Source organism: Mycteria americana, chromosome 18 (genome assembly GCF_035582795.1).
Source record: "Mycteria americana isolate JAX WOST 10 ecotype Jacksonville Zoo and Gardens chromosome 18, USCA_MyAme_1.0, whole genome shotgun sequence".
Taxonomy (NCBI): domain Eukaryota; kingdom Metazoa; phylum Chordata; class Aves; order Ciconiiformes; family Ciconiidae; genus Mycteria; species Mycteria americana.
Genome location: NC_134382.1, coordinates 3,993,316 through 4,018,091, shown reverse-complemented (window position 1 = coordinate 4,018,091; position 24,776 = coordinate 3,993,316). Strand labels below are relative to the sequence as shown.

At 42.7% G+C, this 24,776-nt stretch overlaps 1 protein-coding gene across 5 annotated transcripts in view; it reads left to right on the top strand.

Moving 5' to 3' along the window:
• UBR4 (ubiquitin protein ligase E3 component n-recognin 4) overlaps nucleotides 1-24,776 on the top strand; it is a 78,692-nt gene that overhangs the window by 16,674 nt on the left and 37,242 nt on the right. The window contains exons 23-62 of one of the 5 annotated variants that reach the window (XM_075520766.1): nucleotides 12-194; nucleotides 421-543; nucleotides 633-862; nucleotides 1,522-1,646; nucleotides 2,222-2,319; nucleotides 2,443-2,600; nucleotides 3,320-3,529; nucleotides 4,547-4,648; nucleotides 5,551-5,651; nucleotides 5,847-6,045; nucleotides 6,262-6,450; nucleotides 6,809-6,872; nucleotides 7,065-7,256; nucleotides 7,891-7,961; nucleotides 8,099-8,246; nucleotides 8,780-9,007; nucleotides 9,230-9,400; nucleotides 9,502-9,684; nucleotides 9,966-10,124; nucleotides 10,748-10,900; nucleotides 11,197-11,424; nucleotides 12,274-12,431; nucleotides 13,495-13,666; nucleotides 13,828-14,029; nucleotides 14,325-14,488; nucleotides 14,712-14,928; nucleotides 15,326-15,542; nucleotides 16,934-16,966; nucleotides 18,101-18,164; nucleotides 18,645-18,779; nucleotides 19,442-19,616; nucleotides 19,851-19,988; nucleotides 20,442-20,563; nucleotides 20,938-21,049; nucleotides 21,577-21,707; nucleotides 21,844-22,021; nucleotides 22,214-22,318; nucleotides 22,834-22,965; nucleotides 23,636-23,804; nucleotides 24,542-24,638. In XM_075520766.1, the coding sequence (XP_075376881.1) occupies nucleotides 12-194; nucleotides 421-543; nucleotides 633-862; nucleotides 1,522-1,646; nucleotides 2,222-2,319; nucleotides 2,443-2,600; nucleotides 3,320-3,529; nucleotides 4,547-4,648; nucleotides 5,551-5,651; nucleotides 5,847-6,045; nucleotides 6,262-6,450; nucleotides 6,809-6,872; nucleotides 7,065-7,256; nucleotides 7,891-7,961; nucleotides 8,099-8,246; nucleotides 8,780-9,007; nucleotides 9,230-9,400; nucleotides 9,502-9,684; nucleotides 9,966-10,124; nucleotides 10,748-10,900; nucleotides 11,197-11,424; nucleotides 12,274-12,431; nucleotides 13,495-13,666; nucleotides 13,828-14,029; nucleotides 14,325-14,488; nucleotides 14,712-14,928; nucleotides 15,326-15,542; nucleotides 16,934-16,966; nucleotides 18,101-18,164; nucleotides 18,645-18,779; nucleotides 19,442-19,616; nucleotides 19,851-19,988; nucleotides 20,442-20,563; nucleotides 20,938-21,049; nucleotides 21,577-21,707; nucleotides 21,844-22,021; nucleotides 22,214-22,318; nucleotides 22,834-22,965; nucleotides 23,636-23,804; nucleotides 24,542-24,638 (6,036 nt within the window). Of the gene's footprint in view, nucleotides 1-11; nucleotides 195-420; nucleotides 544-632; nucleotides 863-1,521; nucleotides 1,647-2,221; nucleotides 2,320-2,442; nucleotides 2,601-3,319; nucleotides 3,530-4,546; nucleotides 4,649-5,550; nucleotides 5,652-5,846; nucleotides 6,046-6,261; nucleotides 6,451-6,808; nucleotides 6,873-7,064; nucleotides 7,257-7,890; nucleotides 7,962-8,098; nucleotides 8,247-8,779; nucleotides 9,008-9,229; nucleotides 9,401-9,501; nucleotides 9,685-9,965; nucleotides 10,125-10,747; nucleotides 10,901-11,196; nucleotides 11,425-12,273; nucleotides 12,432-13,494; nucleotides 13,667-13,827; nucleotides 14,030-14,324; nucleotides 14,489-14,711; nucleotides 14,929-15,325; nucleotides 15,543-16,933; nucleotides 16,967-18,100; nucleotides 18,165-18,644; nucleotides 18,780-19,441; nucleotides 19,617-19,850; nucleotides 19,989-20,441; nucleotides 20,564-20,937; nucleotides 21,050-21,576; nucleotides 21,708-21,843; nucleotides 22,022-22,213; nucleotides 22,319-22,809; nucleotides 22,966-23,635; nucleotides 23,805-24,541; nucleotides 24,639-24,776 lie in introns of all 5 variants that reach the window. The other 4 variants (XM_075520765.1, XM_075520764.1, XM_075520768.1 and 1 more) reach the window with 4 other exon arrangements.

The following is a 24,776-nucleotide window of genomic DNA, read 5'->3' as shown; positions in this document are numbered from 1 at the left end:
CGTTTGTTTAGGAAGCCTGTGCACTTCAGTACTACTTCTTGATACTGTGGCGGATACTAGGGATTTTGCCTCCATCCAAAAACTACATGAATCAATTGGCTACGAACACACCAGAGATGAGTGAATGTGATATTTTACACACATTGCGCTGGTCTTCCCGTCTGCGAATCGCATCTTATGTCACGTGGATCAAGGTACAGCCTCATCTTTATAGGGGTGTTTTGTAGTGTTGTTGATAGTAAGAATGTTGGTCTCTTGTTCTTCCATGCTGACTGCATGTGGGATTTGTTACGTGGGCATGGTGGTGAGAAATGGGAACTTGTATCTGTGTTTTCTAAAGTGTTCTAGCCTGGTAATTGGCAGAGCGGTTAATTATAGAGCGCTTTTGAAGTGTGACAGGTCTTTTTTTGGTATCTGTAGGATCACCTTACCAAGCAGGGCATGAAAGCTGACCATGCTGCTTCTCTCATTGAATTGGCCTCCAGCAAGTGCAGCTCAGTGAAGTATGATGTGGAAATAGCAGAGGAATACTTTGCTCGGCAGGTAAGGTGGTGTGAATGCAATTGTGCATATGGAGCTTCTGTTTTTGTGGAATGATTTGCACTTACCATTACATCCCTTTGCATTTTAAGATATCTTCTTTCTGTGGTGTTGATTGCACGACTATTCTCCAACTGCACGAAGTTCCCAGTTTACAGTCCATTTACACCCTTGATGCTGCAATTTCCAAGATCCAGGTTTCTCTAGATGAGCACTTTTCCAAGCTAGCTGCAGAAACTGATCCACACAAGTCTTCAGAGATAACGAAGAACCTCCTGCCTGCTACGCTACAGCTTATTGACACTTATGCTACGTTTACCAGGTACAGTCCTTAGGGTCGCTGGTAGGAGTACAATTTTCTTCTGTGCACAGGGCTTTCCTTGCATTTTGTTTGTTGTTTTCTTAGAGGTAGGTGCTTTTTTTTTTTTTTTTTTTTAGTAGTCCAGTATAATTACTCTAACTTATATTCTCTAGAGTGTCGATTGGTTTAAAAGAAGGATAAAAAGTAGCTTCTCAAGCCATGTATGTGAAGTTGTTGTTTCTAGGTAGCCTCCTTGTCTGATCTCTCAAGACTTTCTTGCAAGCTTGCAAAACCAGCTTTTCCTCCAAAGATGAAACCTCCTCTTACCACTCTCTAGGGCAGTGCTATTAAGGTTACTTCACTGAGATAATATTGAGACTGTCAGACCATCAAGAAAGAGAGGGGGTTTAATTCTTACGTTAAGAGTCTGAAGTCTTCTAAACTCTCGTTAGAACCTATGTAGAAGAAAGCAAAAGTAAATCAGCTTTTTCTTTTGAGTGGGCACTTTTCCTGGTAAGTAGCTTAGAGGTGATAAAAGCCCAGAACTCCCTTAGTGGTATAACACAAAGCATGGGGCAGAACTTCAGAAGTTTGCTTTCTTATCTGTCACTCTTTTGACACACTTAGTTCTGAAATGCACAGCTGTTTCCTGAAATAAATCCTTTCCATCCCGAATGCAGATCTTACTTGCTACGGAGCGTCTCTGAAGAGGGCTCCACTGAGAACAAACCCTCTGAAGAGAAGCTACGAGGTTATGCTGCTGTCCTGGCCATTGGATCCAGCCGTTGCAAGTCTAATACTCTAGGTGGGGGTACTGGATAGTTCAGGTTTCCTTCTGTCTTAGGTGAAGCTTTCTACAATGCTGCCAACATTCAATTTCAAAGCTGTATGCTGGCTAACGTGTTCTCGATCACTTTGTTCAAATGAGTGCATTATCCTATCAGCAGCAGACTGGGAAGTCTTTTCGTTTTAGTATCCTAACAACTGAAAAAGTTGGGCAAACCTTGAAAGAGTAACTATCTTGAGGGCTTATCTGGCTTATTGAAATGCTTTTATAACCGTGTTGGTGCTCCGGTGGCATGCCATAGTAAGGGGAATTATGAAATGTTGATATGTCGAAGACTGCTGCAAAGTAGATTTTTGCCATGTTTCCTGATTATTTAATAAAGTGAAAGAAGCTGGGAAGCTCTTGCAAACTTTAGGGATAATTTTGACTTGTAGAAAAGCATGAAACCAGCCCTCAGTAGAATTACAGCTCAAGTTAGCTACAGTCGTGTCTTAATCAAATGATCTAGTTTTAAACAGTGTTGTAGAAGCATTCTGGTTTTCAATAGGACCCATGAAATTACTCAATGACTTAAGATTCCGTATTCATTCCAGGTCCAACACTTGTTCAGAACTTGCCATCAGCTGTGCAGACTTTATGTGAATCATGGAACAACATTCATACAAATGAGTTTCCAAACATTGGCTCGTGGGTGAGTCCAGCCTCATGGGTTGATCCGGTCTGATCTTAGCGCCATAAATTGCTAGGAATGGCAGGCAGTGTGTCGTTCTGTTAAACGGTTCTGATTTTTGTGCCTGTGTGTCTCAATCCTTAGCGCAACGCCTTTGCGAATGACACGATCCCTGCAGAAAGCTACATCAGTGCAGTTCAGGCCGCCCACCTCGGTACTCTCTGCAGCCAAAGTCTACCTCTTGCAGCTTCCCTAAAACACACCCTTCTCTCCCTGGTCAGACTCACTGGGGATCTCGTTGTGTAAGTGATGGGTTTTTATATTACATTCTTGTTGTATGGATCTGTCTGCTCTTCTGAATGTCTATCTTCATCAGACTGTTCGAGTGCAACGCTTAGTGAACTGGCACTGTATTTTGAACTAAGCCTTTAACAGAGTGACTTTCGGTGTACGATTCTAAATTCTAAATGAAAGAAAAACAGCCTTTCTGTCTTGACCTCGTATCTCTAAAAGTCAGACTCCCTGAGAGAAATCCTTAGTCCTTTTGGTTAAATAGGAACTTGAAGAAACTGAGATATAAACTGAGGCGATATGGATCTAGTTAGTTAATTTCGGTTTTGTTACCATTCACTTGTGTGATGCTTTCAAAGCATAAGGAAAAAGTGAAATGAAAGAATTTTTTTTTCCCAGGGACTTACTGTGAGATATTCTGAAACAAAAAAATAGTTGTTGACGCTGCAGACAAGTCCAAAAGCCGTACTATGCGATAGCGTGACTATCTAGGAAAATGTTGTAGCTGTATATATGCAAAAGTAACGTGTAGAGTTTTCCAAATGAGAACAGTTTTTCTGAGAGGAAAAATGGCTGGGTCAGTGTATCTATCCTGGCTTCCTAAAAAGGGTTTTTATCACAGACTTCCATCCAGACTTGTGCCTTACTTGTGTGACTTCTTGATTTATCCAGTAAGGGTGTTCTCGGATACATCATACAGAGCGTTAACTTGTTTTCTTTTCTTTTCAAGCTGGTCAGATGATTTGAACCCGCCACAGGTGATTCATTCCCTACTGCCCCTCCTTTTGGAGACCAGCACAGAGAGTGTGGCAGAGATAAGCAGCAACTCCCTAGAAAGGATCTTGGGCCCTGCAGAATCAGATGAATTCCTGGCACGTGTTTATGAGAAATTGATCACAGGATGCTATAACATACTGGCCCATCACTCTGATCCAAACAGGTAACGGGCTGTGTGGCTTGTAGTTCTCTTCCAAGAAAGCTGTACACGACAAGTTACTACAGTATGTTTAAATATCAGTGTCGGTTCTTGAACAGCACAACAGAAAGGCGAAAAATCAGCTTATTTTTATCTGTTGAAGACTTCTATACTTGTAGACTAAAAATACAATGTATTTTATTCACGTTACCAGAATTTTCAGCACTGCCGTTCAGGCAGCGTGGATTTTAATCATCTCTTGTAACCCTGGATGGAGCATGCATATATTTGGATAGTTTTTTATTTAAGCAAATAGAAAATTATGTAAATGCCAGCACAAAATCAAAGCTGAAGATGCTGACCTAACTTGCTTTATATTCCTTTGTCTCTGTTCTTGCTGTTTATAAGGATGGCTAATCCCTGCTTTATCATAGCAAACTAGCCTGATTTCTACTTCCCACCCTTACTCTCTGTGTGTATGTATAGAGGGAATAAGCCTGATGCACAGATGGCTTGATTCTACACATCTGAAACATAAAACCATTAGGCAAGATGATGTTGCATCTTTTTAACACTGATCCTCTCTGGATGGAAGGTATTCAGAGGGAGATGTACTGCACCTTCTGTTAGAGGATGTAAACGTAATTGGATTTTACTTGCAGGGTGCGTTGTGGAATGGGGATGAGCAAAGGAGAGAATGGGGAGGGGTAACACTAAAAGAGACTTAAAAGTGTAAAAAGAGCAGCCATTCAGAGGAATTTGTAGTGTGAGGCATCTGAAAGGTCTAGATTATTCTAGGTTTCTGACTGTAACTTGCCTACAGCATCATGTGCCACTTTTTTTTCTGAACATTTGGTGGATTTGTTGGTGTTTATGTTTATTCATCAATTATTTTTCTCCTGTCTCTTGGAAGGAGAGCTGCTTTCAGGTAGGGGAAAGTTTATTAGACTTGTCTTAGCAAAATTGATCACTTCTTGGCTCTCAGAATTGTTGGAGTCGCTCTTATATACTCTTACTTAATATGCATCTTTTGATCCTCAGTGGCCTGGATGAGTCCATCTTGGAGGAATGTTTGCAGCATCTGGAGAAACAGCTGGAGAGCAGCCAGGCCCGAAAAGCCATGGAGGAATTCTTTTCAGAAAGGTGAAGTCATCCTGAAAGTTGTAGCCCAAGAAATTTATTTATCTTTCTTTTTCTCTTAGCTTGTCACTGTCAACACCTAAGTGATGTTAATGCCATTGTGCAGGAAAAGACAGAACCCTGTAAGGATGGGATGCTCTTCAAGCAGCGCAGTAGAGTGTGAAAAGATTTTCTCTGTGGGAGAGGACTTTGTCTTTGTCACTCCAAATAAAATATTCAGCGAGTTCTCATAGTGATCATCAGTGGGGAATCTTGCAAGATGATTGTTTTGTCAAAGGCATTATAAGGAGGTTTTTGAGAGATGCTGGTCTATAAGGCAGTTGCAAAATCCCAAGTTCTCTCTGTGCTTCCTCGGGGCAAGAGGTTGATAATTTTGAGGGTGGAGGTGGGATGTTGGCCTGGCTTAGAATTATGAAGACAAATTGTGATGGAAACAGCATAGCACAACAACAGTGTTCTGAAGAGATGAGGGTGAACTGGAGAGGAAAGTTTTTCTCTACTGGAAAGCCAACCATTGTCTGGTTTTGCTCTCTACTTGTTTAGCAGTTCAAAATTGCAGCAGTCTCGTGGCTGGCTGTTGTACTTTGTTAACTTGGATGGGAAAAATAGGCAAGAAAATCTTGAATTTTGGTTTGGAAACCAATACAGGCCCTTTTGTGACTTGATATGTGGAGAATACTGATATGCTATTCGGGAGCTCATGAGATTTACAGGATTTAGTCTGAGCTAAAAGTTCACTTTTTGTCTGAAAGCAATTTCTGTGGCTTGGCTGCTGTGCTGAGCAATGTTGTACAAACTATTACCAATCTTAAATGTGCGGGCAGATATAACTAAGTGCAAATGAAGAAAAGGAATGGGTTGTCTTTTACAAAGCTGACTTAATTTCCCCCCCTGCCCCGGTATAGTGGAGAACTGGTCCAGATCATGATGGCGACAGCCAATGAAAACCTCTCGGCGAAGTTCTGTAACAGGGTGCTGAAATTCTTCACCAAGCTCTTCCAGCTAAGTAAGTGATTGTTGAATCTCTTCTGTCCTGCCTTTGTCCACATAATACTGTCCTTGTATTAGACCGCGATATGACGATGCTTGAAAGAAAAGCTGTAAAAGGAAGTGGAGTGACAGCTTTAAGCTTTTAATGGACAGCCATCTTCAAACACGTTCATTGTAGCATCTGTCACTCACTAGTCATTTTCTCCACCAGCTGAGAAGAGTCCCAACCCCAGCCTGTTGCGACTTTGTGGCTCTTTGGCTCAGCTAGCTTGTGTGGAGCCTGTACGCCTCCAGGCCTGGTTAACCAGGATGACCATGTCCCCACCCAAAGATTCGGATCAACTGGACGTTGTTCAAGAGAACAGGCAACTGCTGCAACTTTTGACAACTTACATTGTTCGGGAAAACAGGTAAAGTACAGCCTTTGTCGTTTCTTCTGTGTGCTGTTCATTTCTTTTGTGCTCTAGATTTGCAAATTACTTGTGAGTTGCTGATGGCTTCTTGTCAGCTTTCTGTTTGCCAGGCGTGGCTGTTTGCACTGCTGTGTCAGTGCTCTTGCAGTGTGGGGCTTAGCTGTATTTCAGCGGGTGATGTACCGTGTCTGAAACTTTCTTCTTTTTGATTAGCCAAGTCGGAGAAGGCGTGTGCACTGTTCTGCTGAGTACTCTTATACCAATGGCAACAGAAATGTTGGCCAATGGTGATGGCACAGGCTTTCCCGAACTGATGGTCGTGATGGCAACTTTGGCTAGTGCCGGACAAGGTGCGGGACACCTCCAGCTTCATGGTGCTGCTGTTGATTGGCTAGGCAGATGGTAAGAGCGAACTGTATACTGCCGTTTGTTCATTGGCATCACTTAGACTGTTCCCCCCGCCCCACCCCCCCGGTAATTTGGGGACAGAAGTCATGTTTACTGACACATGCTTATTTTTTAGTTTATTGTTTGTTGTTTGGAATATAAAGTGTCTGAGAGAGGCTGATCTGTGTCCCCCTGTTAAGAACAACCATGTGGTTTCTTTGTCTTTTCCACTCTTGATGGTTGAATTACTGCATTTATAAGTTTCCTGTTGCTAATCTAAAGCAAACTGAATGCTTGAAGCTGTTGGTGAGAACTGAGTTTATACTTCCCAAAGACTGCCAGTTGTAATGATCTTCACTGTTTTGTGTTACAGCAAGAAATACCTGTCTCAAAAGAATGTGGTAGAAAAAATGAATGCAAACGTTATGCAAGGGAAGGTAAGACATGTCACTCTTGCTTAACTTGCAGGAATTAAATCTCAAGCATGAGCTGTATCGACTGTCCTGTTTTGGTTGCATAGTGGGAGTTTTAAAGCAGTTTGGTCAGGGCGACTGTTACATTTTCTTGTGTTATAGCAGCTATTACGGGATCTAAGTTGCCTCTCATTTTCATTCATCTCTACTTTATAGCATGTGACTATCCTGGAATGCACATGCCATATTGTCTCTTACCTGGCCGATGTCACTAATGCACTGAGCCAGACCAGTGGCCAAGGACCAAGTCATCTTTCTGTTGATGGAGAGGAACGGGCGATCGAGGTGGATTCAGACTGGGTGGAAGAGTTAGCAGTGGAGGAGGAGGACTCTCAAGCTGAAGATTCGGTAGGCAATAGTCACAGTTAATGCTGCAAATGAGATGAAGATTTATTTTGCAGCTTCCAAATCAGAATTACTCAGGTTATAAATTAAGATGATGTTGTTGTTGTTTATTCCTAATGTGAGACTTAGTGAAGAACCCTAGTTGTCAGATCTGGAGGAGAATATCTGTCATTCATGCCTAGATCTGTTAACTTTGTGAAATCAACCAAAGTTAAAAGGTTGTTTTTGGGTTTTTTTTGGAAAACAGGAAGAAATGGAGTAAGATGGGTTTGTTCCTACTGGTTTGTTTGTCAATGACTAGCTTTTATATCAACAAGCAACTTAGATTAGGCTTTTAAGTGCTGTTGAGTGGAAAAAAAAAAGATGTTATTAATGCATTCTTTAAAATTTGTTGTCCCAATATATTATTTTTCTTACTGTTTTCTTTTTCTTGATTCACTCTTTTGAGTTGCTATAAAATGTCGCCATCTTCTCTTTCCATGTGGTTTGATACCAGCTGCCTTAGTTTAGCTAGGTGGTGCTAAAACTTGCTATTCTTAAAACACGCACTTAGTGTCCAAGGAACGTCTTCTGTACCATGTACCTTTGCTGTAGCTGCAGTTACAACACCTTTCTAAAATAACTTTCTTCTCGACAGGATGAAGATTCTCTTTGTAATAAACTCTGTACCTTCACCATCACACAGAAGGAATTCATGAATCAACATTGGTAAGAATCTCAAACTTGTGTTCAGAAATTCAGACTGATATTTCTGGCCATTGAGAAGGAAACAGTCTGTAGACTGCAGTCTGCGGAGCCTTCCTGAGGCACTGTATTTTATAACTCGTATGGCTTATTTTGTGCAGGTATCACTGTCACACTTGCAAGATGGTTGATGGGGTTGGTGTTTGCACAGTTTGTGCTAAAGTTTGTCACAAGGATCATGAGATTTCTTATGCCAAATACGGATCGTTCTTCTGTGACTGTGGAGCCAAGGAAGATGGCAGTTGCCTGGTAAAGTGTCTTCATGTCAACATACCAGCTGTGATTTCTTGAGTTTTTAAAGTCTTTTGCAGAGCTTTCTGTTCTGCAATAAGTTATGTCATGACACGAGTGCATAAGAGTCCTAAGACTTGAAGGCCTTGGCTTTATAATGATGATTTACAGCTTGTCTGGCGATTTATTTTTTTGCACCAAATAAGTGCGTTGGCAAATCTCTGTCCTAGTGACTACTGGGATTCTACCCACCTTTACAGAATTTGCAAGTTGCTTAAGCTATGTAGGTGTCAGATAGCAGCTTTTCCCATGTTGTCCACTGGAAGCAAAGAAAGTAACTTTATCTTAAATATGAAAGTTTTTCTAATACTTGGGTAGAGAGTGGCGTGCAGGATACTGTTGTGTTATTTCTTTAAAATTGTGGTCTAAGAGAATTGCACTCTATTTCTTTAAAATTGCATTAATCTTGCTGCGATTGCAATCTGTATTCATTTTGTCAGTGGTAAAATTGAGTTGGGTTTGGGCTTTCAGCATTGCTGTGTCATTCCCAGGCTTTGGTGAAGAGAACTCCCAGCAGTGGTATGAGCTCTACCATGAAAGAATCTGCCTTCCAGAGCGAGCCCAGAGTGCCCGAGAGTGTCATTCGACATGCAAGCACCTCTCCTGCAGAGAAAGCTAAGGTCACCATCAGTGAGGGGAAGGGCCCTGACGAAGAAAAACCCAAGAAGAGCAGCCTGTGCAGAAATGTTGAGGGCTGTCGAGAGGAATTGCAGTCCCAGGTATAATTATCAGCTAGCTGTTAAAAGAAGATGGTTTGTGATGAGGATCTTAGGCAGACTGTGTTGGTTATCAGCCAAGTTGCTTGATTTTTATGCTCTTCGTTATGATAAGAGGGATCATAAAAGTTGTGTCAGTCTTTAAAAACCAGTTGACATGCAGCTCTTGTGAAGACTCCCAGCAGGAGCATCTTGTGCCTCACTTGCCTTATCTATTTCTTGTAGGCCAACTTCTCCTTTGCACCTTTGGTGCTGGAGATGCTGAATTTCCTGATGGATGCCATTCAGATAAACTTCCAGCAAGCTTCAGCCATGGGGAGCAGCAGTCGTGCACAGCAAGCTCTCAATGAGCTACATACTTTGGACAAGTCAGTAGAAATGACAGATCAGCTGATGGTATGATACTAAAGGAGTGATTAGATTACGGATAGGTGGGATCACTTTTAAACAGAAAAATTTCAGTGATATGCTTTTGTATGCTTTTACTAATGACTCAGGTCCCAACTCTTGGCTCTCAAGAAGGTGCTTTTGAGAACGTCCGCATGAACTACAGTGGTGATCAGGGCCAGACGATCCGGCAGCTGATCAGCGCTCACGTGCTGAGGCGGGTGGCGATGTGCGTGCTGTCGTCCCCACATGGACGTCGGCAGCACCTGGCTGTGAGTCACGAAAAGGGCAAGGTGAGTTCTCTAACTCTGTAGAGAATGTTGGATCGTACAGGATAATGGAACAGCCTTAGAGCCCTGAACAACAGGCAGAATATGATTTGTTCTGCCTGTCCTGAGATCTAGATCTTCTGTAAAGGATTGCAATAGCTTAGAAAAACCTCTCATTCTTCAGAGAAAAGAGTTCTTGCAGCAGAAACAGTGAAAAGTGGGGGGGGACAGTCATAGAGCTGAAATTGAAATGCCTTTTTCTGCTCAGTTGTAAAGTTGGGTAATTACGTTCATTTGTTCTGCAGATTACAGTCCTTCAGCTCTCAGCGTTGCTCAAACAAGCAGACTCCAGCAAAAGAAAATTGACGCTTACTCGCCTTGCATCTGCACCCGTTCCGTTTACTGTACTGAGCCTAACTGGAAATCCCTGCAAGGAGGACTACCTAGCCGTGTGTGGACTGAAAGTAAGTGCCTGACAAACCCTTTTCTAGGCAGTTGGAAACATCATCTCAAAACCAGCTGTATTTCTTTCCTCTGAGGAGCTAGCACGGAGCTAGCTCCAAAGGTCTGTCACTAATTTTAGCTCATGAATCACTTTCCTACTAGATATATGAAGTAAAAGAAGCAGTACATATATGAATAATATAATAAATGAGACAGTGCCTCAAATAAAATAATACTTCTTATTGTATTTAGGCCAATTTTACTTTAAGACAGGAGTCAAGGTTTAGTCATGTGAAATTTAGTGTGTTAGAACTAGGCTGTAACAGCTAGTGTTTTGTAGCAAGGACTCCTCTTTTTTGTATTCTCCCAAATTTAGATTCAGCTTTCACAGTGCAGAATCCACAAATCTATTATTTAGCTAAGAAACAGCTGGACTCTGTGGTTTAGGTTTGGGTTTGATTTTTTTTTTCCTTTACAAACTTTCATGTCATTCATCTTAAATGCAGGAATTTTGGATTCTTACTCTATGAATCATTATTGGCACTAAGAGGAATGCTGGATTTTAACTCCATTCTTTGCTTGAAATGTTTTTATATATGAACATTTTGTTTTAATACTTGACCAATTTTTTTCATTACTCCAGGACTGCCACGTGTTAACATTCAGCAGCTCTGGATCAGTCTCTGACCATTTGGTACTTCATCCCCAACTAGCCACTGGAAATTTCATCATTAAAGCTGTGTGGCTGCCAGGATCTCAGACAGAGCTTGCTATTGTGACTGCAGACTTTGTGAAGGTATGTTTGATCATAAGCTATTGATGATACGTGGTCGTCTTCTTTCAGGCATTGGAGTCTGGATCTTTGTGGAGGTGCATGCGGAAGAATGTGATAATATTCTTAATTAGAAATAAATGGGAAATATAGATTTGTGTTGTTTGGCTACTGTTGCCATAAGAAAAAGCAAAACTGAAGAACCCAAAGAGCAAAAAAATGAACTATAACATCTAATAGGCATTCCCTTGTCTCAACTTTTGTCCATTTGCACTGTTTTGTATCGTAGTAGTTAATTATTGTCTTGATTCTTCCCACAGATTTACGATCTCTCTGTAGATGCCTTGAGTCCAACTTTCTATTTCCTTCTACCGAGTTCCAAAATCAGGGATGTCACTTTCCTTTTCAACGAGGAGGGGAAGAACATAATAGTAATCATGTCCTCCGCTGGGTACATCTATACGCAGCTCATGGAAGAGGCGAGCAGCGCCCAGCATGGACCATTCTATGTCACCAATGTGCTTGAAGTCAATCATGAGGACCTAAAGGTACCAGTAACTTCCCTTTCTTGCAGTGGCTTTCTCTCTTTTGTTTGTGTCTTACATTTGAAGGCAGAAGTTTCCTTTTTCTCCTTTTTTTTCCTTTTCTTTTAAGCCCCTGATCTAGATCAGTGAGCTTGCCATTCCTCTACAGAGAGAAATATCCTTGCAGTGAAAGGGGGTGGGGTGAAAATTAAACCCCTTGATCCTTTCATCTAGAAAATGGAGCATGTTTTCCATGGCTGGCTCTGAAGTCATGCCCAGCAGGATTTCTCAGCAGGGAGATGGCTTCAGAGCAGTGCTGTTCTCAGAGCGAGGCACTCCAAAGGTGCAGTAACCAGAATGGATAAAGTTACTGACCATTGCTGGGGCTGCAGAGGTGGAGTGAGCCTTTGTTTCTGGTCAATAGCAGCTTTGTAGTCTTGGGGGTGACTTTTAAAATCTGTCCACATTTCACTCAGTGTTTTTACCCCAGCCTGCTCCAAAACAGGGGAATAGATGAGAAGGCGGCCCTCAGGAGAAAGCTCTTTTATGAGCTGGGAACATGGGGAGTGCTCCATGTGAGATTGTCATACAACATTCAAGCACACAGATGCGGTAGCTGAGGCGCTACCTACAGCCTACGGGTATGCAATCTCAGTATCCCCTTCAAAAGGCTTTGAAGTATCTGATGGATGAGTTCACCAAGGAGTTGAGCTTAGAAAATTGTCATTTAGGGCTGTGTTCTCTCACTGGTGGGGAGGGGGCAGGGGAGAGGCTTTTAAAATAATTCCATCATGAGAAATTTAAAAACCTGACAGAGTGTTTTGGAGGATGTGTGTTTATCTTAAATGTCGTCATTTCTCTCTGATCCTACAGGACAGTAACGGCCAGGTAGCGGGAGGTGGTGTGTCAGTGTATTACTCCCACGTGCTACAGATGTTGTTCTTCAGTTACTGTCAAGGCAAATCCTTTGCAGCCACCATCAGCCGGGCCAATCTGGAAGTGCAGCGGCTGTTCCCGATTAACATAAAGAGGTGAGGCTTGTGTGGAAGGCTCCCCTGAAGTTTTAATTTCTGTATATTATTAATAAATATTACTAATTATTCTTAACATCCCAGCTCTGAATGGCCAAAGCTTGTGCTGAAGATCCCCTTTTTGACTGATGATTTCTTGCTACTTTTCATGTTGCTTCTGCCCTAATTGCAGAATGCTTTGAAACCAAAGCTGGCTGTTTCGGCAGTGGGGCGCATAGGCGTTTTTTCTTCCCGCTAGGATTTCACAGCAGAAAGGTGGCTTCAGAGCAGCCTTGCTGCACAGTGCAGAGCTGCTACTGGTGCAGCAGCTGGAACCGATGGGATTACCCACCCTCGTGGAAGCTGCAGAGCAAGAAGCCTTTGTTTCCTTTCGGCACCAGTACTGCAGTGGACCTTGTGTATTGTGCATATTAAGGCTTATTTTCAGGCTCCCTTGAGGGAAAGCAATCTCTTATGCTATGAATGTGGCAAGAAAAAAGCTGTTCTGTCATCTGTTCTGACAACCAGAGCTGGGCATTTAGGCCACAGACTCTTCACTAGCCTGAGACAAAGCCACTGTCACGAGTAGGCTCTGTAGAAGGGTCAGGTTCCAACAGTTCCCTAACTCTGGTTGAGTTTGGCTTAGTCTTTTTGCAGCTTTATTTTTTTCCAGTGAGCAGAGTCACACAGATTCTCCTGCATTGGCCTTTGCTTAGTGCCACTGGGTGTGCTGAAACATGGAACTGTGCATCTGTTCAGATAAGAAGAAAGCTGAAAGCCACTTTAAAATTACTTCCTTAGTTTGGGGCATAAAATGGTACTAAGTAAGTGTCTTTCCTCGAGTTTTCAGGGTAGAGATCAGGGCTGTGAATTGGGGTGCTCGTGCCTTCTGCCCACTCAAGTGACTCTCTCGGGTTTCTCACCTATAAACTGGGCACTGATGTTCCTGGCTGTTCATTAATGCAGTGCTTTGAATTCCTGCTGAGGACAAAGCTTTAACTGATTTGAATGGCGATGAGTTTTGTGTGTTTTCACCTGTTGTTGCTTCTTAAATTAATGTCTTTCTGTCCTTCATTTCTTGCAGTTCAAATGGTGGGAGTAAGACTTCACCGGCACTGTGTCAGTGGTCTGAGGTGATGAACCATCCTGGCTTGGTGTGTTGTGTTCAACAAACCACAGGTGTCCCACTGGTGGTGATGGTGAAGCCGGACACCTTTCTCATCCAGGAGATTAAAACCTTGCCAGCCAAAGCAAAGGTTAGTCATAGTTCCCTGTATTTTTGGCCCTTTAAATGTGGTTTCTTGTTGTTCCATCAACAGAATTTCTAGTCTTTGCAGCTTTTCTGATGCAAAGAGTTTGTTTCTTCAAGCAGCAGTTGCCAGGTCCTTTCCTTGACCTGCATTGCTTGCCTTTGCAGATTCAGGACATGGTGGCCATCCGTCATACAGCCTGCAATGAGCAGCAGAGGACCACTATGATCCTCCTGTGTGAAGATGGCAGCCTGAGGATCTACATGGCCAATGTAGAGAATACGTCCTACTGGCTCCAGCCCTCTCTCCAGCCTAGCAGTGTCATCAGCATCATGAAGCCAGTCCGCAAGCGCAAGGCAGCTGCTATTAGTAAGGGACTTCTCATACATATCTTGTGCAAGGTAGCGGTGGCAAATGTACATGCAAAGATTGATTAGCATCATATAGATACTTAAGACGTTCGCTTCTGACAGTTACTGGTTAACCTCACGGCTAAGTACTGGCCAAGTCTGGTTAAAATGTTTCCACAGATGTATATAAAAATACATAGCTATCTGGCTCGCATGGGCATTTCCAAAGGAGGCAAGCTCATTCTGCAGCTTTTTTAGCACAGCTTTGCCTGTTTAGAATGTATTTTGTCAAAAACGTCTCTCTTGCCTTTTAGCAACTCGCACATCCAGCCAAGTGAACTTCCCTATTGACTTCTTTGAACACAACCAGCAACTCACAGATGTAGAGTTTGGAGGCAATGACCTGCTGCAGGTTTACAATGCTCAGCAGATAAAGCACCGGCTCAATTCCACTGGCATGTATGTGGCCAACACAAAGGTAAACGGGGCAATCTGGGGATTCTGTTGGGCTTCTAGGTGATGTTATTGTCCGAATTGATATCATGCCTTTTCTTAGAAGTCTGCATTGTTCAAATGACCCTGTACAAATCCCATGATACTGTTAGGTAAACAGTGGAGGCGCCTGTGTACAGACTTCAGATTCTTAGCTTAGGAGTGAATTTTTGACTTGATCTTTCTGAGCTGTGATTTGTCTTCTGCAGCCTGGGGGTTTCACCATTGAAGTGACGAACAATAACAGCACGATGGTGATGACAGGCATGCGAATCCAGATTGGCACACAAGCGATAGAGAGAGCACCCTCGTACTTGGAGATCTTTGGCCGCACCATGCAGCTGAACATGACCAGGGCTCGTTGGTTTGACTTCCCTTTCACTCGGGAGGAAGCCTTGCAGGCTGACAAAAAACTAACCATCTTCAGTAAGTCTTTGTTAATTGTTTGCTTTGACTACCTGTTGGTTTTGCTTGAGTGGGCTGAAGCTACTGTGCTTCACCTCGTAGCAGGGAGGGTTTCCACAAGCCATTCGTTTGACCTGACTACAGAAACAGTTCGAGGGACGGATCCTGAACATTTAATAACTTTATTTATGGCCCGGTTTCTTGCTGCAGTGGATGAATGTGCAGTAGCTCAGTTCAGCTCAATAATTTTGTGTTGAGGTAATAGAGGAGGAAAGTGGCCTTGAAAAGGAGATGAAACTGTTGGAGTGACTGTATATTAATGACACAGTGTATTGACGCAGTGTAATGAGGCTATGCTTTTTTGTATTCAAAAGAAACTGTTTTGTTAGTTTTTAAGAAATTTCTCTCGTTGCTGCAGTTGGGGCTTCTGTGGATCCTGCTGGAGTCACAATGATGGATTCCATAAAAATTTATGGCAAAACCAAAGAGCAGTTTGGATGGCCTGATGAGCCCCCTGAGGATTTCCCATCTGCTTCAGTGAGCAATGTTTGTCCCCCAAACTTGAATCAAGGGAATGGCACTGGAGACACGGAGTCGGCTACCCCTGCTGCAGCCAGTGGGACTGTCCTGGAGAGGTATTTCTACAGTCTTTCTTTTATTTCTCCTTGAAAATGGGTAGTTGCTGTAGAGGGGACCTAGGTACACTTGTGTGCCTTTCTTAACTGAGAGAACTTAAGGGAGTTAGGGAGTTGTTCTCACAGCCATACAAAACAACAACTGAAAAGCCAATGATTATCTTCTAAGGAGGGCTTTGTGCTTACTCTTGATTTATCTGGTGGAGTAGATGGATAGATCTGTGTGCATGCTTCATGTTGCTAAGTTCATTTATTACAGCAGTCTTGAAGAGCTAGAAGAGATTTCTGCCTTGGTACACTTTCTGATTTCAAGCTGGCCCTTTTTCATTCTCTGCAGCTCACAAAGTTTAGGCCTCTCTGAAGTTAAGTTCAGTTTTGAGGAGGATTTTGTGTGTGACCTTGCTTTAGGCGAGTGGTTCCCACCAACTTACCTTGTAGCCCATAGGTCTCAGGTTTAACTACTGTGGTGGAGAAGGTGTTAGGTCTCTGCCCCCCCAATATCCCTATTGAGAGTCAAACCACAAGGGTTAGCTGGACTCATACTTAGCAGAAGAAAGAGAACTTTTTTTTTTATATCCACCCCATGTCCTTTCCCTGAGCTCATATGGTCTGTGCCATAAGGGTTGTAGAAAGCCTGGCAAGCTAGTGAGGGTAGGAGGGAAACAGATCGGGGAGGAACTAGCACTGCTGAAAAATGAGCATTTTAAGGGATACACTGCTTGACTGTGAGTAAATGGTGGTTAATTTAGTCTTACTGAAATTCTCAGGTAAAGGTTCAGGACTTGAAGTGGTAGTTGTAGACATAACTACCACTGAAGGACCTGTTTGGCCATCCTTTAATATTTTGTCTAATAGTTCATGGGATTTTTTCCTGTGCTTAATTTCTCTTCCCTCCTCTGCTGTGACATCTCCACAAGATGTCCCTCTCTGCACAGACATGCTTTCTGGTTTTCCAAAGCAGTGGGATTATATTCTAAAAACTCAGAATCAAAAAAATTATTCTTTTTATTTTCACTTACGTGTTACCGAATGCAGCATGGTTACCTTATAAAGAGCCTCTTCAGTAGGAACAACTAATGGCAGGCAAGAGGCAGCTTTCCTATCAGAAGTTTGGTGTCTGTACTTCAAATTTAACCTTCAGTGGTGCTTTAAGCAATGTGCTTGGCTTCTCTGTGCTAGGTGGCCTGGATCTCCTTTATTTGTTTTGCTATTAGGCAAGTGTCTGCTGCCCAGATAGAAAGAACCATGCTTAGATTTACTGTATATAGCGCTCTCCCGGCTTCCTGATCTCCCCATTTAATTTGCCTTTTGCTTAGAATGTGTTCTAGGGAGTTTTTCTGTGAGCTTTACACATTTTTATTTTTTTTTCCTTTTTCTTTGCTCCCCCAAAGTTCTGAAACTGAGTCCCTAACCACCCTGGACCGGTTAGTATGCCATCCTTTTCTCTGCACGAATGAGTGTGTGTCAGAGAGACAGAACACATGATGTGGCTTTTGTTGACTGTTTTTTTGTTTTCCAAGTGACATTTGCTTCTTTACATTCTGGTCATTGCATGGCAGATGGTTTAGCGAAGTGTAAAGATGAGGCGGTTTGCAGATTTTTGCTGTATACAGCATAACTGTTGCTTGTTCGGCAGACTCCTCTTTTCGCTTTGTTCCCGCCTTGCGTCTTTTTATCCCACTTATATTCCCCTACTAGCTTTATGGAGGGTGGCTGCGGGCAGGGGAAGGTAATGTTATTTATCACCACCAGACCAGACAATTGTTGTTTCTTCTACCTCGTATCCAATCCTACACTGTTATTTCTCCCCTTAATGCTATCTCTTCCCTCCTTTTTCCTGTATTCCTGCACTGCTCCTTCTGGTGTGTCAGATGGCATTTCAGGTAGTTCTACCGCGAGGCATGAAGTGGTGCTGCAAGGGAGATTCAGCACTTTGCCGCGAGTTGTAATTAAGGTTTTCCCTTGGGGCAAGTATTTTACTAGCCTGCCTTACCGCTGTCAAAAGTTTGGACTTCAGCATCTCTCACTTGGGTCATACCCAGTGCTCCAAGTTAATTTTCCTCTGGAATAGTTTGCGCTGAAACTCCGAATTGGAAAGAGCAACCTGTGTGAAAATAGCAAGCGAGTAGAATCTTGCTCCCTTAGAAAAGTCGGTTACGCTTTTTCCCATGTGTCATACCAACCCTTGATCTGCAGTCATATGTACGTCTGTGGGCCATGGTGAATTGGTACTGTCAAGACAATCCAAGTTATCCCTGCTGCAGGCTGTGTAAGGAAATGTTTTATCCTCTTTGGTAGAGAAAAGCCCCTGTCTTTCAGCTGTGGATTATTAAAGCAGTCCTAAGTTTGTCTGTGAGCGTGAGCCAGGTTTAACTCTGGTCTGTAACACAATGAAATGATATGCATGGTGCCTGTGGCAGGTTTTATCATGCTTTGATTTTGTACTTGGCATTCGTTAGCTGTCTCTGAGCTACTCATGACTGTAGCCCGCATAAAGCAAAGTGCTAAGGAGAGAGAAGGGTTGCTGTACTCAAGCCTGCTTTCCTTTCTCCCTTCAGGCTAGTAGTGAGTTCTTTAGAAGCGCTGGAAAGCTGCTTTGCTGTAGGACCAGTCAACGAGAAGGCAAGTAACTTTCTGAATACATTCTTGAGCTTTCAGTGATGGGGGAGGACGGGTAAGATCAGCAGCACCTCCTGCAGCCCTGGGGGCCTGATACAGAAGAGAGCCGCATCCGTTTTGCTCAGAGCACTGATCTGAAAGTTGACTTAGCGAAAAGCATTTGAAACTAGTTTAGAATGACAATTGGCATTTGCATTTATCGCTGGTGGGATTTTTGTGCTGTAGAGTGACCTCGTTTCAAAAACAGCAGAGTAGAAGCCCATAAATCTCAAAAGGACTTTTCTTGTGTAGACATGTGAAATGTTCCTTAAATGTCAAATAATAAATTGAGGAGGCTATCGAAACTGTATTGAAGGAAGGCAGAAACTTGTATGCACAGGGCAAGGAGGGGAGGGAGCTGCAGGCATGCTGAGAAATGAGACTCATGCATCACCTTAATGGTAAATGTACTGAAGAATGTTTTTTGTCTGTTCTTGGGAGCAGGAGAAGAATAAGGTGGCAGCTCAGGAACTGGCTACTATGCTGCTGTCCATGCCAGCTCCTTCCAGCGTCCAGCAGCAAACCAAGAGCCTCTTGGCTAGCTTGCACACCAGCCGCTCAGCATACCATAACCACAAGGTAACGTGGTGCAAGGATTTCAATGTCTCCAGTAACTTGCCAGTTTATGGTTGAGGTGCAGCACGCCCCTAGAAAACCCTTCCTCATGCAGCGTAAACCTGCTGGCTAGTTTTCCTTTAGCTGCTGCTGCCTGCCATGCTGGCTTTTGTGTTTCACCAGAACTTTGCTACTTAAAATGCTTTTTGAAGATTTTGATGGGAAATAACGTCAGTTAATCTTGAGAAATCAGGATCTCTAAACACATGAAGTTTGTTTGCAAACTGTGTAGCTCTGGTTTCCGGTTCCACAGGCATCTGGCTTAGGGTGATAGGAAAACACTAGGGTAAGTAGTGGTTAGACTGTGTGCTAACATAATTGCAGTAAATGCACAGATGCCTGCAGATAGCCTTTGCTAACCACTTGAATGGTAATGTTTATACACTGGTGTTTCCATCTGCATTTCAGCCTGAGGGGAAGAAAATGTGAAAATCCATTCTCAAGCCAATTTCTTCTGTTACAGGATGACTTTTTAATATTAGTTGTCCTTCTTAGATGACATTGGCCAAGAGTTAAAGCAGCAAGTGCCAGATTTCCCCAGGGTCTGTCCTGCAGTTGTATTTCAGTTGCCTTGTTGTGCTGCTGTCTGTTGTTTTTCTTTGCCTATGTTATCTTTCACTTTACAGGATCAAGCATTGTTAAGTAAAGCCATTCAGTATTTGAGTTCCTCAACCAAAGAAGGAAAGGACCTTGATCCTGAAGTGTTTCAGCGGCTGGTCATCACTGCTCGATCCATTGCTATTATGAGACCCAACAATCTGGTCCATTATACAGAATCAAAGCTGCCACAGTTGGAAACAGGTAGAGAAGTCTGGATTTTTCTTCAACTTTCTTTTGTGATAACTGAACATATCTTGGGATATCTGGTTCGGTGTGACAGGGATTATATTTGACACGTTTGTTAAGCATGCGATAGTCCTTGTAATGAGGACATCAGAGCCTCTAAGAAAAGCCATTTCAAGTAAACTTGGTGTTACCCTGCTTGTTAATGTTTTCCCCTGCACGTATCTGACAACTGTTTTTCAATCTGTACAGAGAATGAAGAAGGGCAAGAGGCCCAGAAACACGCTGAAGGAGATGGCTGCACATTTATTACCCAGCTGGTCAACCACTTCTGGAAGCTACATGCATCAAAACCCAAAAACGCCTTCCTTGCCCCTGCCTGCTTGCCAGGTGTGCTAGCTCTTCTTTTGCAATTGTAAAGCTTGTGTATTCTGAAGGAACCTATTTTAAGCTTGTAAACAGAGAAAATGACTTGTTCCAGACTAGGCTTAAGGTGTTAATGATGCAATGAATGCTTTCTAAGGTATATCTGCTCTAATGCTTCTGTTCAAAAGTATGCGTATTGTGCTAGTAAAAAGGAACTGATGGTTGGTTTATTCACATTTGACTTCACGGGTGGTGTTAGAGGATATTCAGTGGTGCTGGTATATGGTGTGCACAGTATTCCATTAGGAAGACAAGACTGGTGTGTAAAGCTCATTTTGGATTGAAACTTCAGTATATTTGTGGTGCTAACATTGTGCCTTGAAGTCCACAAAAAAGAAGGTGCTTCCTGCAGTGTCTCACTCTATGTGCTGAAATGGAAAGATAGTTGATTACAGTCCTACTTCTGTTCCTCCTCAGGTCTCACTCATGTTGAAGCCACAGTCAATGCTTTGGTGGATATTATCCACGGATACTGCACATGTGAACTGGATTGTATCCATACAGCATCCAAGATCTACATGCAGATGTTACTTTGCCCAGTATGTAGTCTTGCTCTGCTCTGCATCAGCCTATAACACTGGTAATATGAAGAGAATTAAATACAGGTAGAATGGTAATACATAGTATGGATACAAAGTAGAGGCATGCAGCCAAAAACACGGAGCCAGAAGTGAACAAAGGAGAAATTTCTCTCCTTGTGTTTTAGCAATGTTTGTGATGTGCTGCACATGCAATGATAAGTATTGCTTTATTGCTGGGGGAAACAGGGAGTTTAGAAGTTGAGCAGTGGCATATGTTTTACATGAATCATGACCAACAGAGAGTCATAAGTGTATTTTTAGCTATCTTTCTAAGTCCTGTGAATAAGCACTTGAAGCTTAAGAAGTTTAATGATTAACTATTAACCCTCTAGGATCCTGCAGTGAGCTTTTCTTGCAAACAAGCTTTGATCAGAGTGCTGAGACCAAGGAACAAGCGGAGACACGTCACCTTGCCATCCTCCCCTCGGAGCAATACTCCTATGGGTATGCCAGATCCATTCATCTTTGCCTTTAAATGAGTGTGACCTACTTTATTTTCCTGACTTTTCTGACAAATAAAGTAGTCTTTTAAATGGGACAAAACCCAGTCTTTTTCCTTGCCCCCTAAAACCTTTTATGTATGTATGTATGTATTTATTTATTTTAAATATTCACCTCTTCTTTGATGTTCTTGGATTCAAAGAGGAGATCTCTCCTCTGATACTCCCATTTCAGTGTTAGGGAAATCTGACTATTTTATCTAGGGGGTAGTAATCCAGACTGTCCTAGTATTTCTGTGCGTATTTTCAAGTTCTTATAAATCAGTCATAAAGAGGAGACCCAAAACTAGGGTATTGGGTCTCCATCCAAGAGATACTTTTTTAGCATTGACATGAATTGTAGTTGTCATGGAATCTATTAGTGACCTGGGGTAAACTGAGGACAGCTTAGGTTTTTCTCCCGCATTAATTACCTTGTTCGTGATGATGCGAGGAAAGAGCGCATTTGTGAATTAATCCTTTGTAACTCAGGAGATAAGGATGATGATGATGATGACGATGCAGAAGACAAGCTGCAGAGTTCTGGGATAGCAAATGGCGAGCATATCCGACAAGAAAGCCAGGAGCAAAATGAAGTTGATCACGGGGACTTTGAGATGGTGGTAGGTCCAGAGTGCTTCTCTTTGGAGCCTTTTAAGTATGTTAGGTACTTGAGTTTAGTTATGATGAACCAATTTTTAGTGCTCCATTAGCTGGTGGTGGTTTCGTGAAAGCTCTCACTGTGTTTCCTCTCCATAGTCTGAATCTATGGTTCTGGAGACTTCTGAAAATGTGAATAATGGGAACCCTTCTCCCCTGGAGGCTCTTCTGGCTGGAGCAGAGGGATTCCCTCCTATGCTGGATATTCCTCCAGATGCAGATGATGAAACAATGGTGGAACTGGCTATTGCCCTGAGCCTGCAACAAGATCAGCAAGGTAAGATGTAGGCGTTATTGGCGGTCAAAAAGGTAAATAGAATATGAGGAAACTGGGAAGGAAACAGAGCAGAAGCTGTTGATGTCACCACCAGCAAAGCAAAGATAGTAGAACTGTGAAATGTATAGCGAAGGCCAGAGTTAACTAAGTTCTCTCATAGAAAGATACTCATAATTCGTTTTCTTCTTGCAGGGAGCAGCAGTAGCGCACTTGGACTTCAGAGCTTAGGACTGTCTGGCCAAGCACCCAGCTCTTCTTCTCTTGATGCCGGAACACTCTCAGATACAACAGCATCAGGTAACTGTTCACTGCGAGGAATCAAGCTTTTGTGATTTTGACCTAAATAATGACTTAAAATTGGTTTGTAAATACAGGTTTGAAGAGCCAGTTATTACTATTGGCTTCATGTGGTTTTGATAGTATATTTATGACCTTTTCCTGCTTTGATGGACTTTTGTTATAGGCTTCTGAGGAAGTTATTCCCTCTTCTTAAAATAAAGCAGACAAAGTAAACCATATACTGTATTTCCTTTGCATTTATAAACAACCAGACACTCTTCTTCAAATAACTTGTATAATTGTCTATTTGATGAGAAGGTTTCCTTCTCAGGGTATCTCCCCTCTGCTGCTTTTAGCAGACTTAAATGTACTGATGGACGCTTCTAAGTTCCCTTTTGATTTGTAGTTGAAAATTGACACAAAAACCAAAGACAAATATTCGTGGCTTTTCTTTCGTGGCATGTGCTTCTTTTGAAGTTCTATCAAGGCAGTGTTTTTACTTGTAACAGCTCTCTTTATTCTCTTAGCTCCAGCGTCTGATGATGAAGGCAGCACAGCTGCAACAGATGGCTCAACTCTTCGGACTTCACCTGCAGACCATGGTGGGAGCGTGGGCTCTGAGAGTGGTGGCAGCGCCGTGGACTCTGTAGCTGGTGAGCACAGCGGTAAGTATCTCTTGCTGCGCCAGTGTCTGTACGTCTGTTTTCTGCTGAATAGGACTTTACCAGAGTTAGAGGGGGTGGGTAATCCCTGGCAAAGAAGAAATCTCAGTTCCAGATAGATGATGCCATGCATCACTTTATGGTTACTGCCAAAGTGCTGTACAGACTGAATACTTGCTCACTTTTTGTAGTTTTCTAGAAGTGTGGAATCTGCAGTAGTTTTTGCTGGCCTGTAATAATAGAATGCAGTAGCCTAGAGCAAGACGGAAAGAATTCACTGTACTGCCGGATAAGTTTAGATGGGATAGAATTAATTTCTCTCTTTTTTGCTTGGGACTGATACCCAGGTAAAACTAATCACAGACTCATAAAAAAAATTTTGTCTGCGCTGCCCATGCTGTATATAATACACCTCTTCTGACTCAGTTTAAATTACTGCTGTGGAACCAGTTCAGTTTGGGCCACAAAGATGAGACTGGCGAACAAAAGAATGCTAGGGGCATTAAGTTGCATCTATAGAAATGACTCTTTTCTAGCTTTATGAAGATAACCAAAGACACCGTCTCCTTAGAACCATAATTCCAAAGGATAGTTCAGCTGTGTCGCTTGCTATGAAGCAGGCAAGAGGCATGTTCAGTTGTGCTGATTTGTCTTTCTCTTTTTTCTTTTTCAGTGTCTGGCCGTAGTAGTGCCTATGGGGACACGACAGCTGAGGGCCACCCTGCTGGACCAGGCAGCGTCAGCTCAAGCACAGGCGCTATCAGCACTACCACAGGCCAGCAAGAGGGAGATGGTTCAGAAGGGGAAGGGGAGGCAGAGGGAGACGTCCACACCAGCAACAGGCAAGGGGCTTGGTTTTCCTCTTCAAGAATAGCACATCTGGTCTGCAGTGTCATGATTTATAGAGGAGTGGACCATAGGTGCTGAAATTCACAGAGTATGATTTGTGACTCTGTTGGATAGTAAAAATCGAAAGTCAGAAACCTAGAATAGAGCTAGCTATGCCATTGGAAAATGCCTTCCTCTGCGCGTTCACTCTGTGACATGTTAAACATACCTAATGTGTGTCCCACAGAACTGTTGCCTGTACAAAGTGATGAAAAAATGCTGCATGAGTCTATTAAACAGAGGAATCACTAAAATCTGCAGCTTGGGAGCTTGTGAAATTCAGTGTTAGGAAAAAAGTACGTGCAGGAGTGCTAAGCACTTTGTGAAAGGTCTGCAGTTTTTCATTCTGTGTGAACAGATGCTCAGTCATTTTTACAGTGCAGGTTGGAACTGATTTTTAGTATCTGTTTCTAGACAGTTGAATTCTGCAAGTAGTCATGGTAGGCAGTGTAGTTCTGAAGTGAAGAACTACGTCTGTTGTCAGAGTTGCTCTGCATCTTTGACATCGCTTGACTGTAAAGTCTGAGGGAGTCCACTCCTGTCTGTGCTGATTTGATGACCTTAGGATTTCTTCATGCTCTGAATTTATGTGGTAAATTGCAGTGCTCTGTTAATAATCCTGCTGGGTCTAATATTTCTTGTGATGTGTCTGAAGCCCTTCGTTTCTGATTCCTCGCTTCTGACTTCCCAGGCTGCATATGGTCCGACTGATGTTGCTGGAGAGGCTGCTGCAAAACTTACCTCAGCTGAGGAATGTTGGAGGAGTGCGGGCCATTCCTTATATGCAGGTAACTGAGGAAGGCTCAAGAGTTAAGCCTTAATAAAACAGTTGATCACTACTACTACTACTACTACTGTCGGGTTTCTGCTTGCACATGCTTTTCCTTTTCTCTTTCCTGCCCAGTCACAGCATGTGAGTCCAGCTC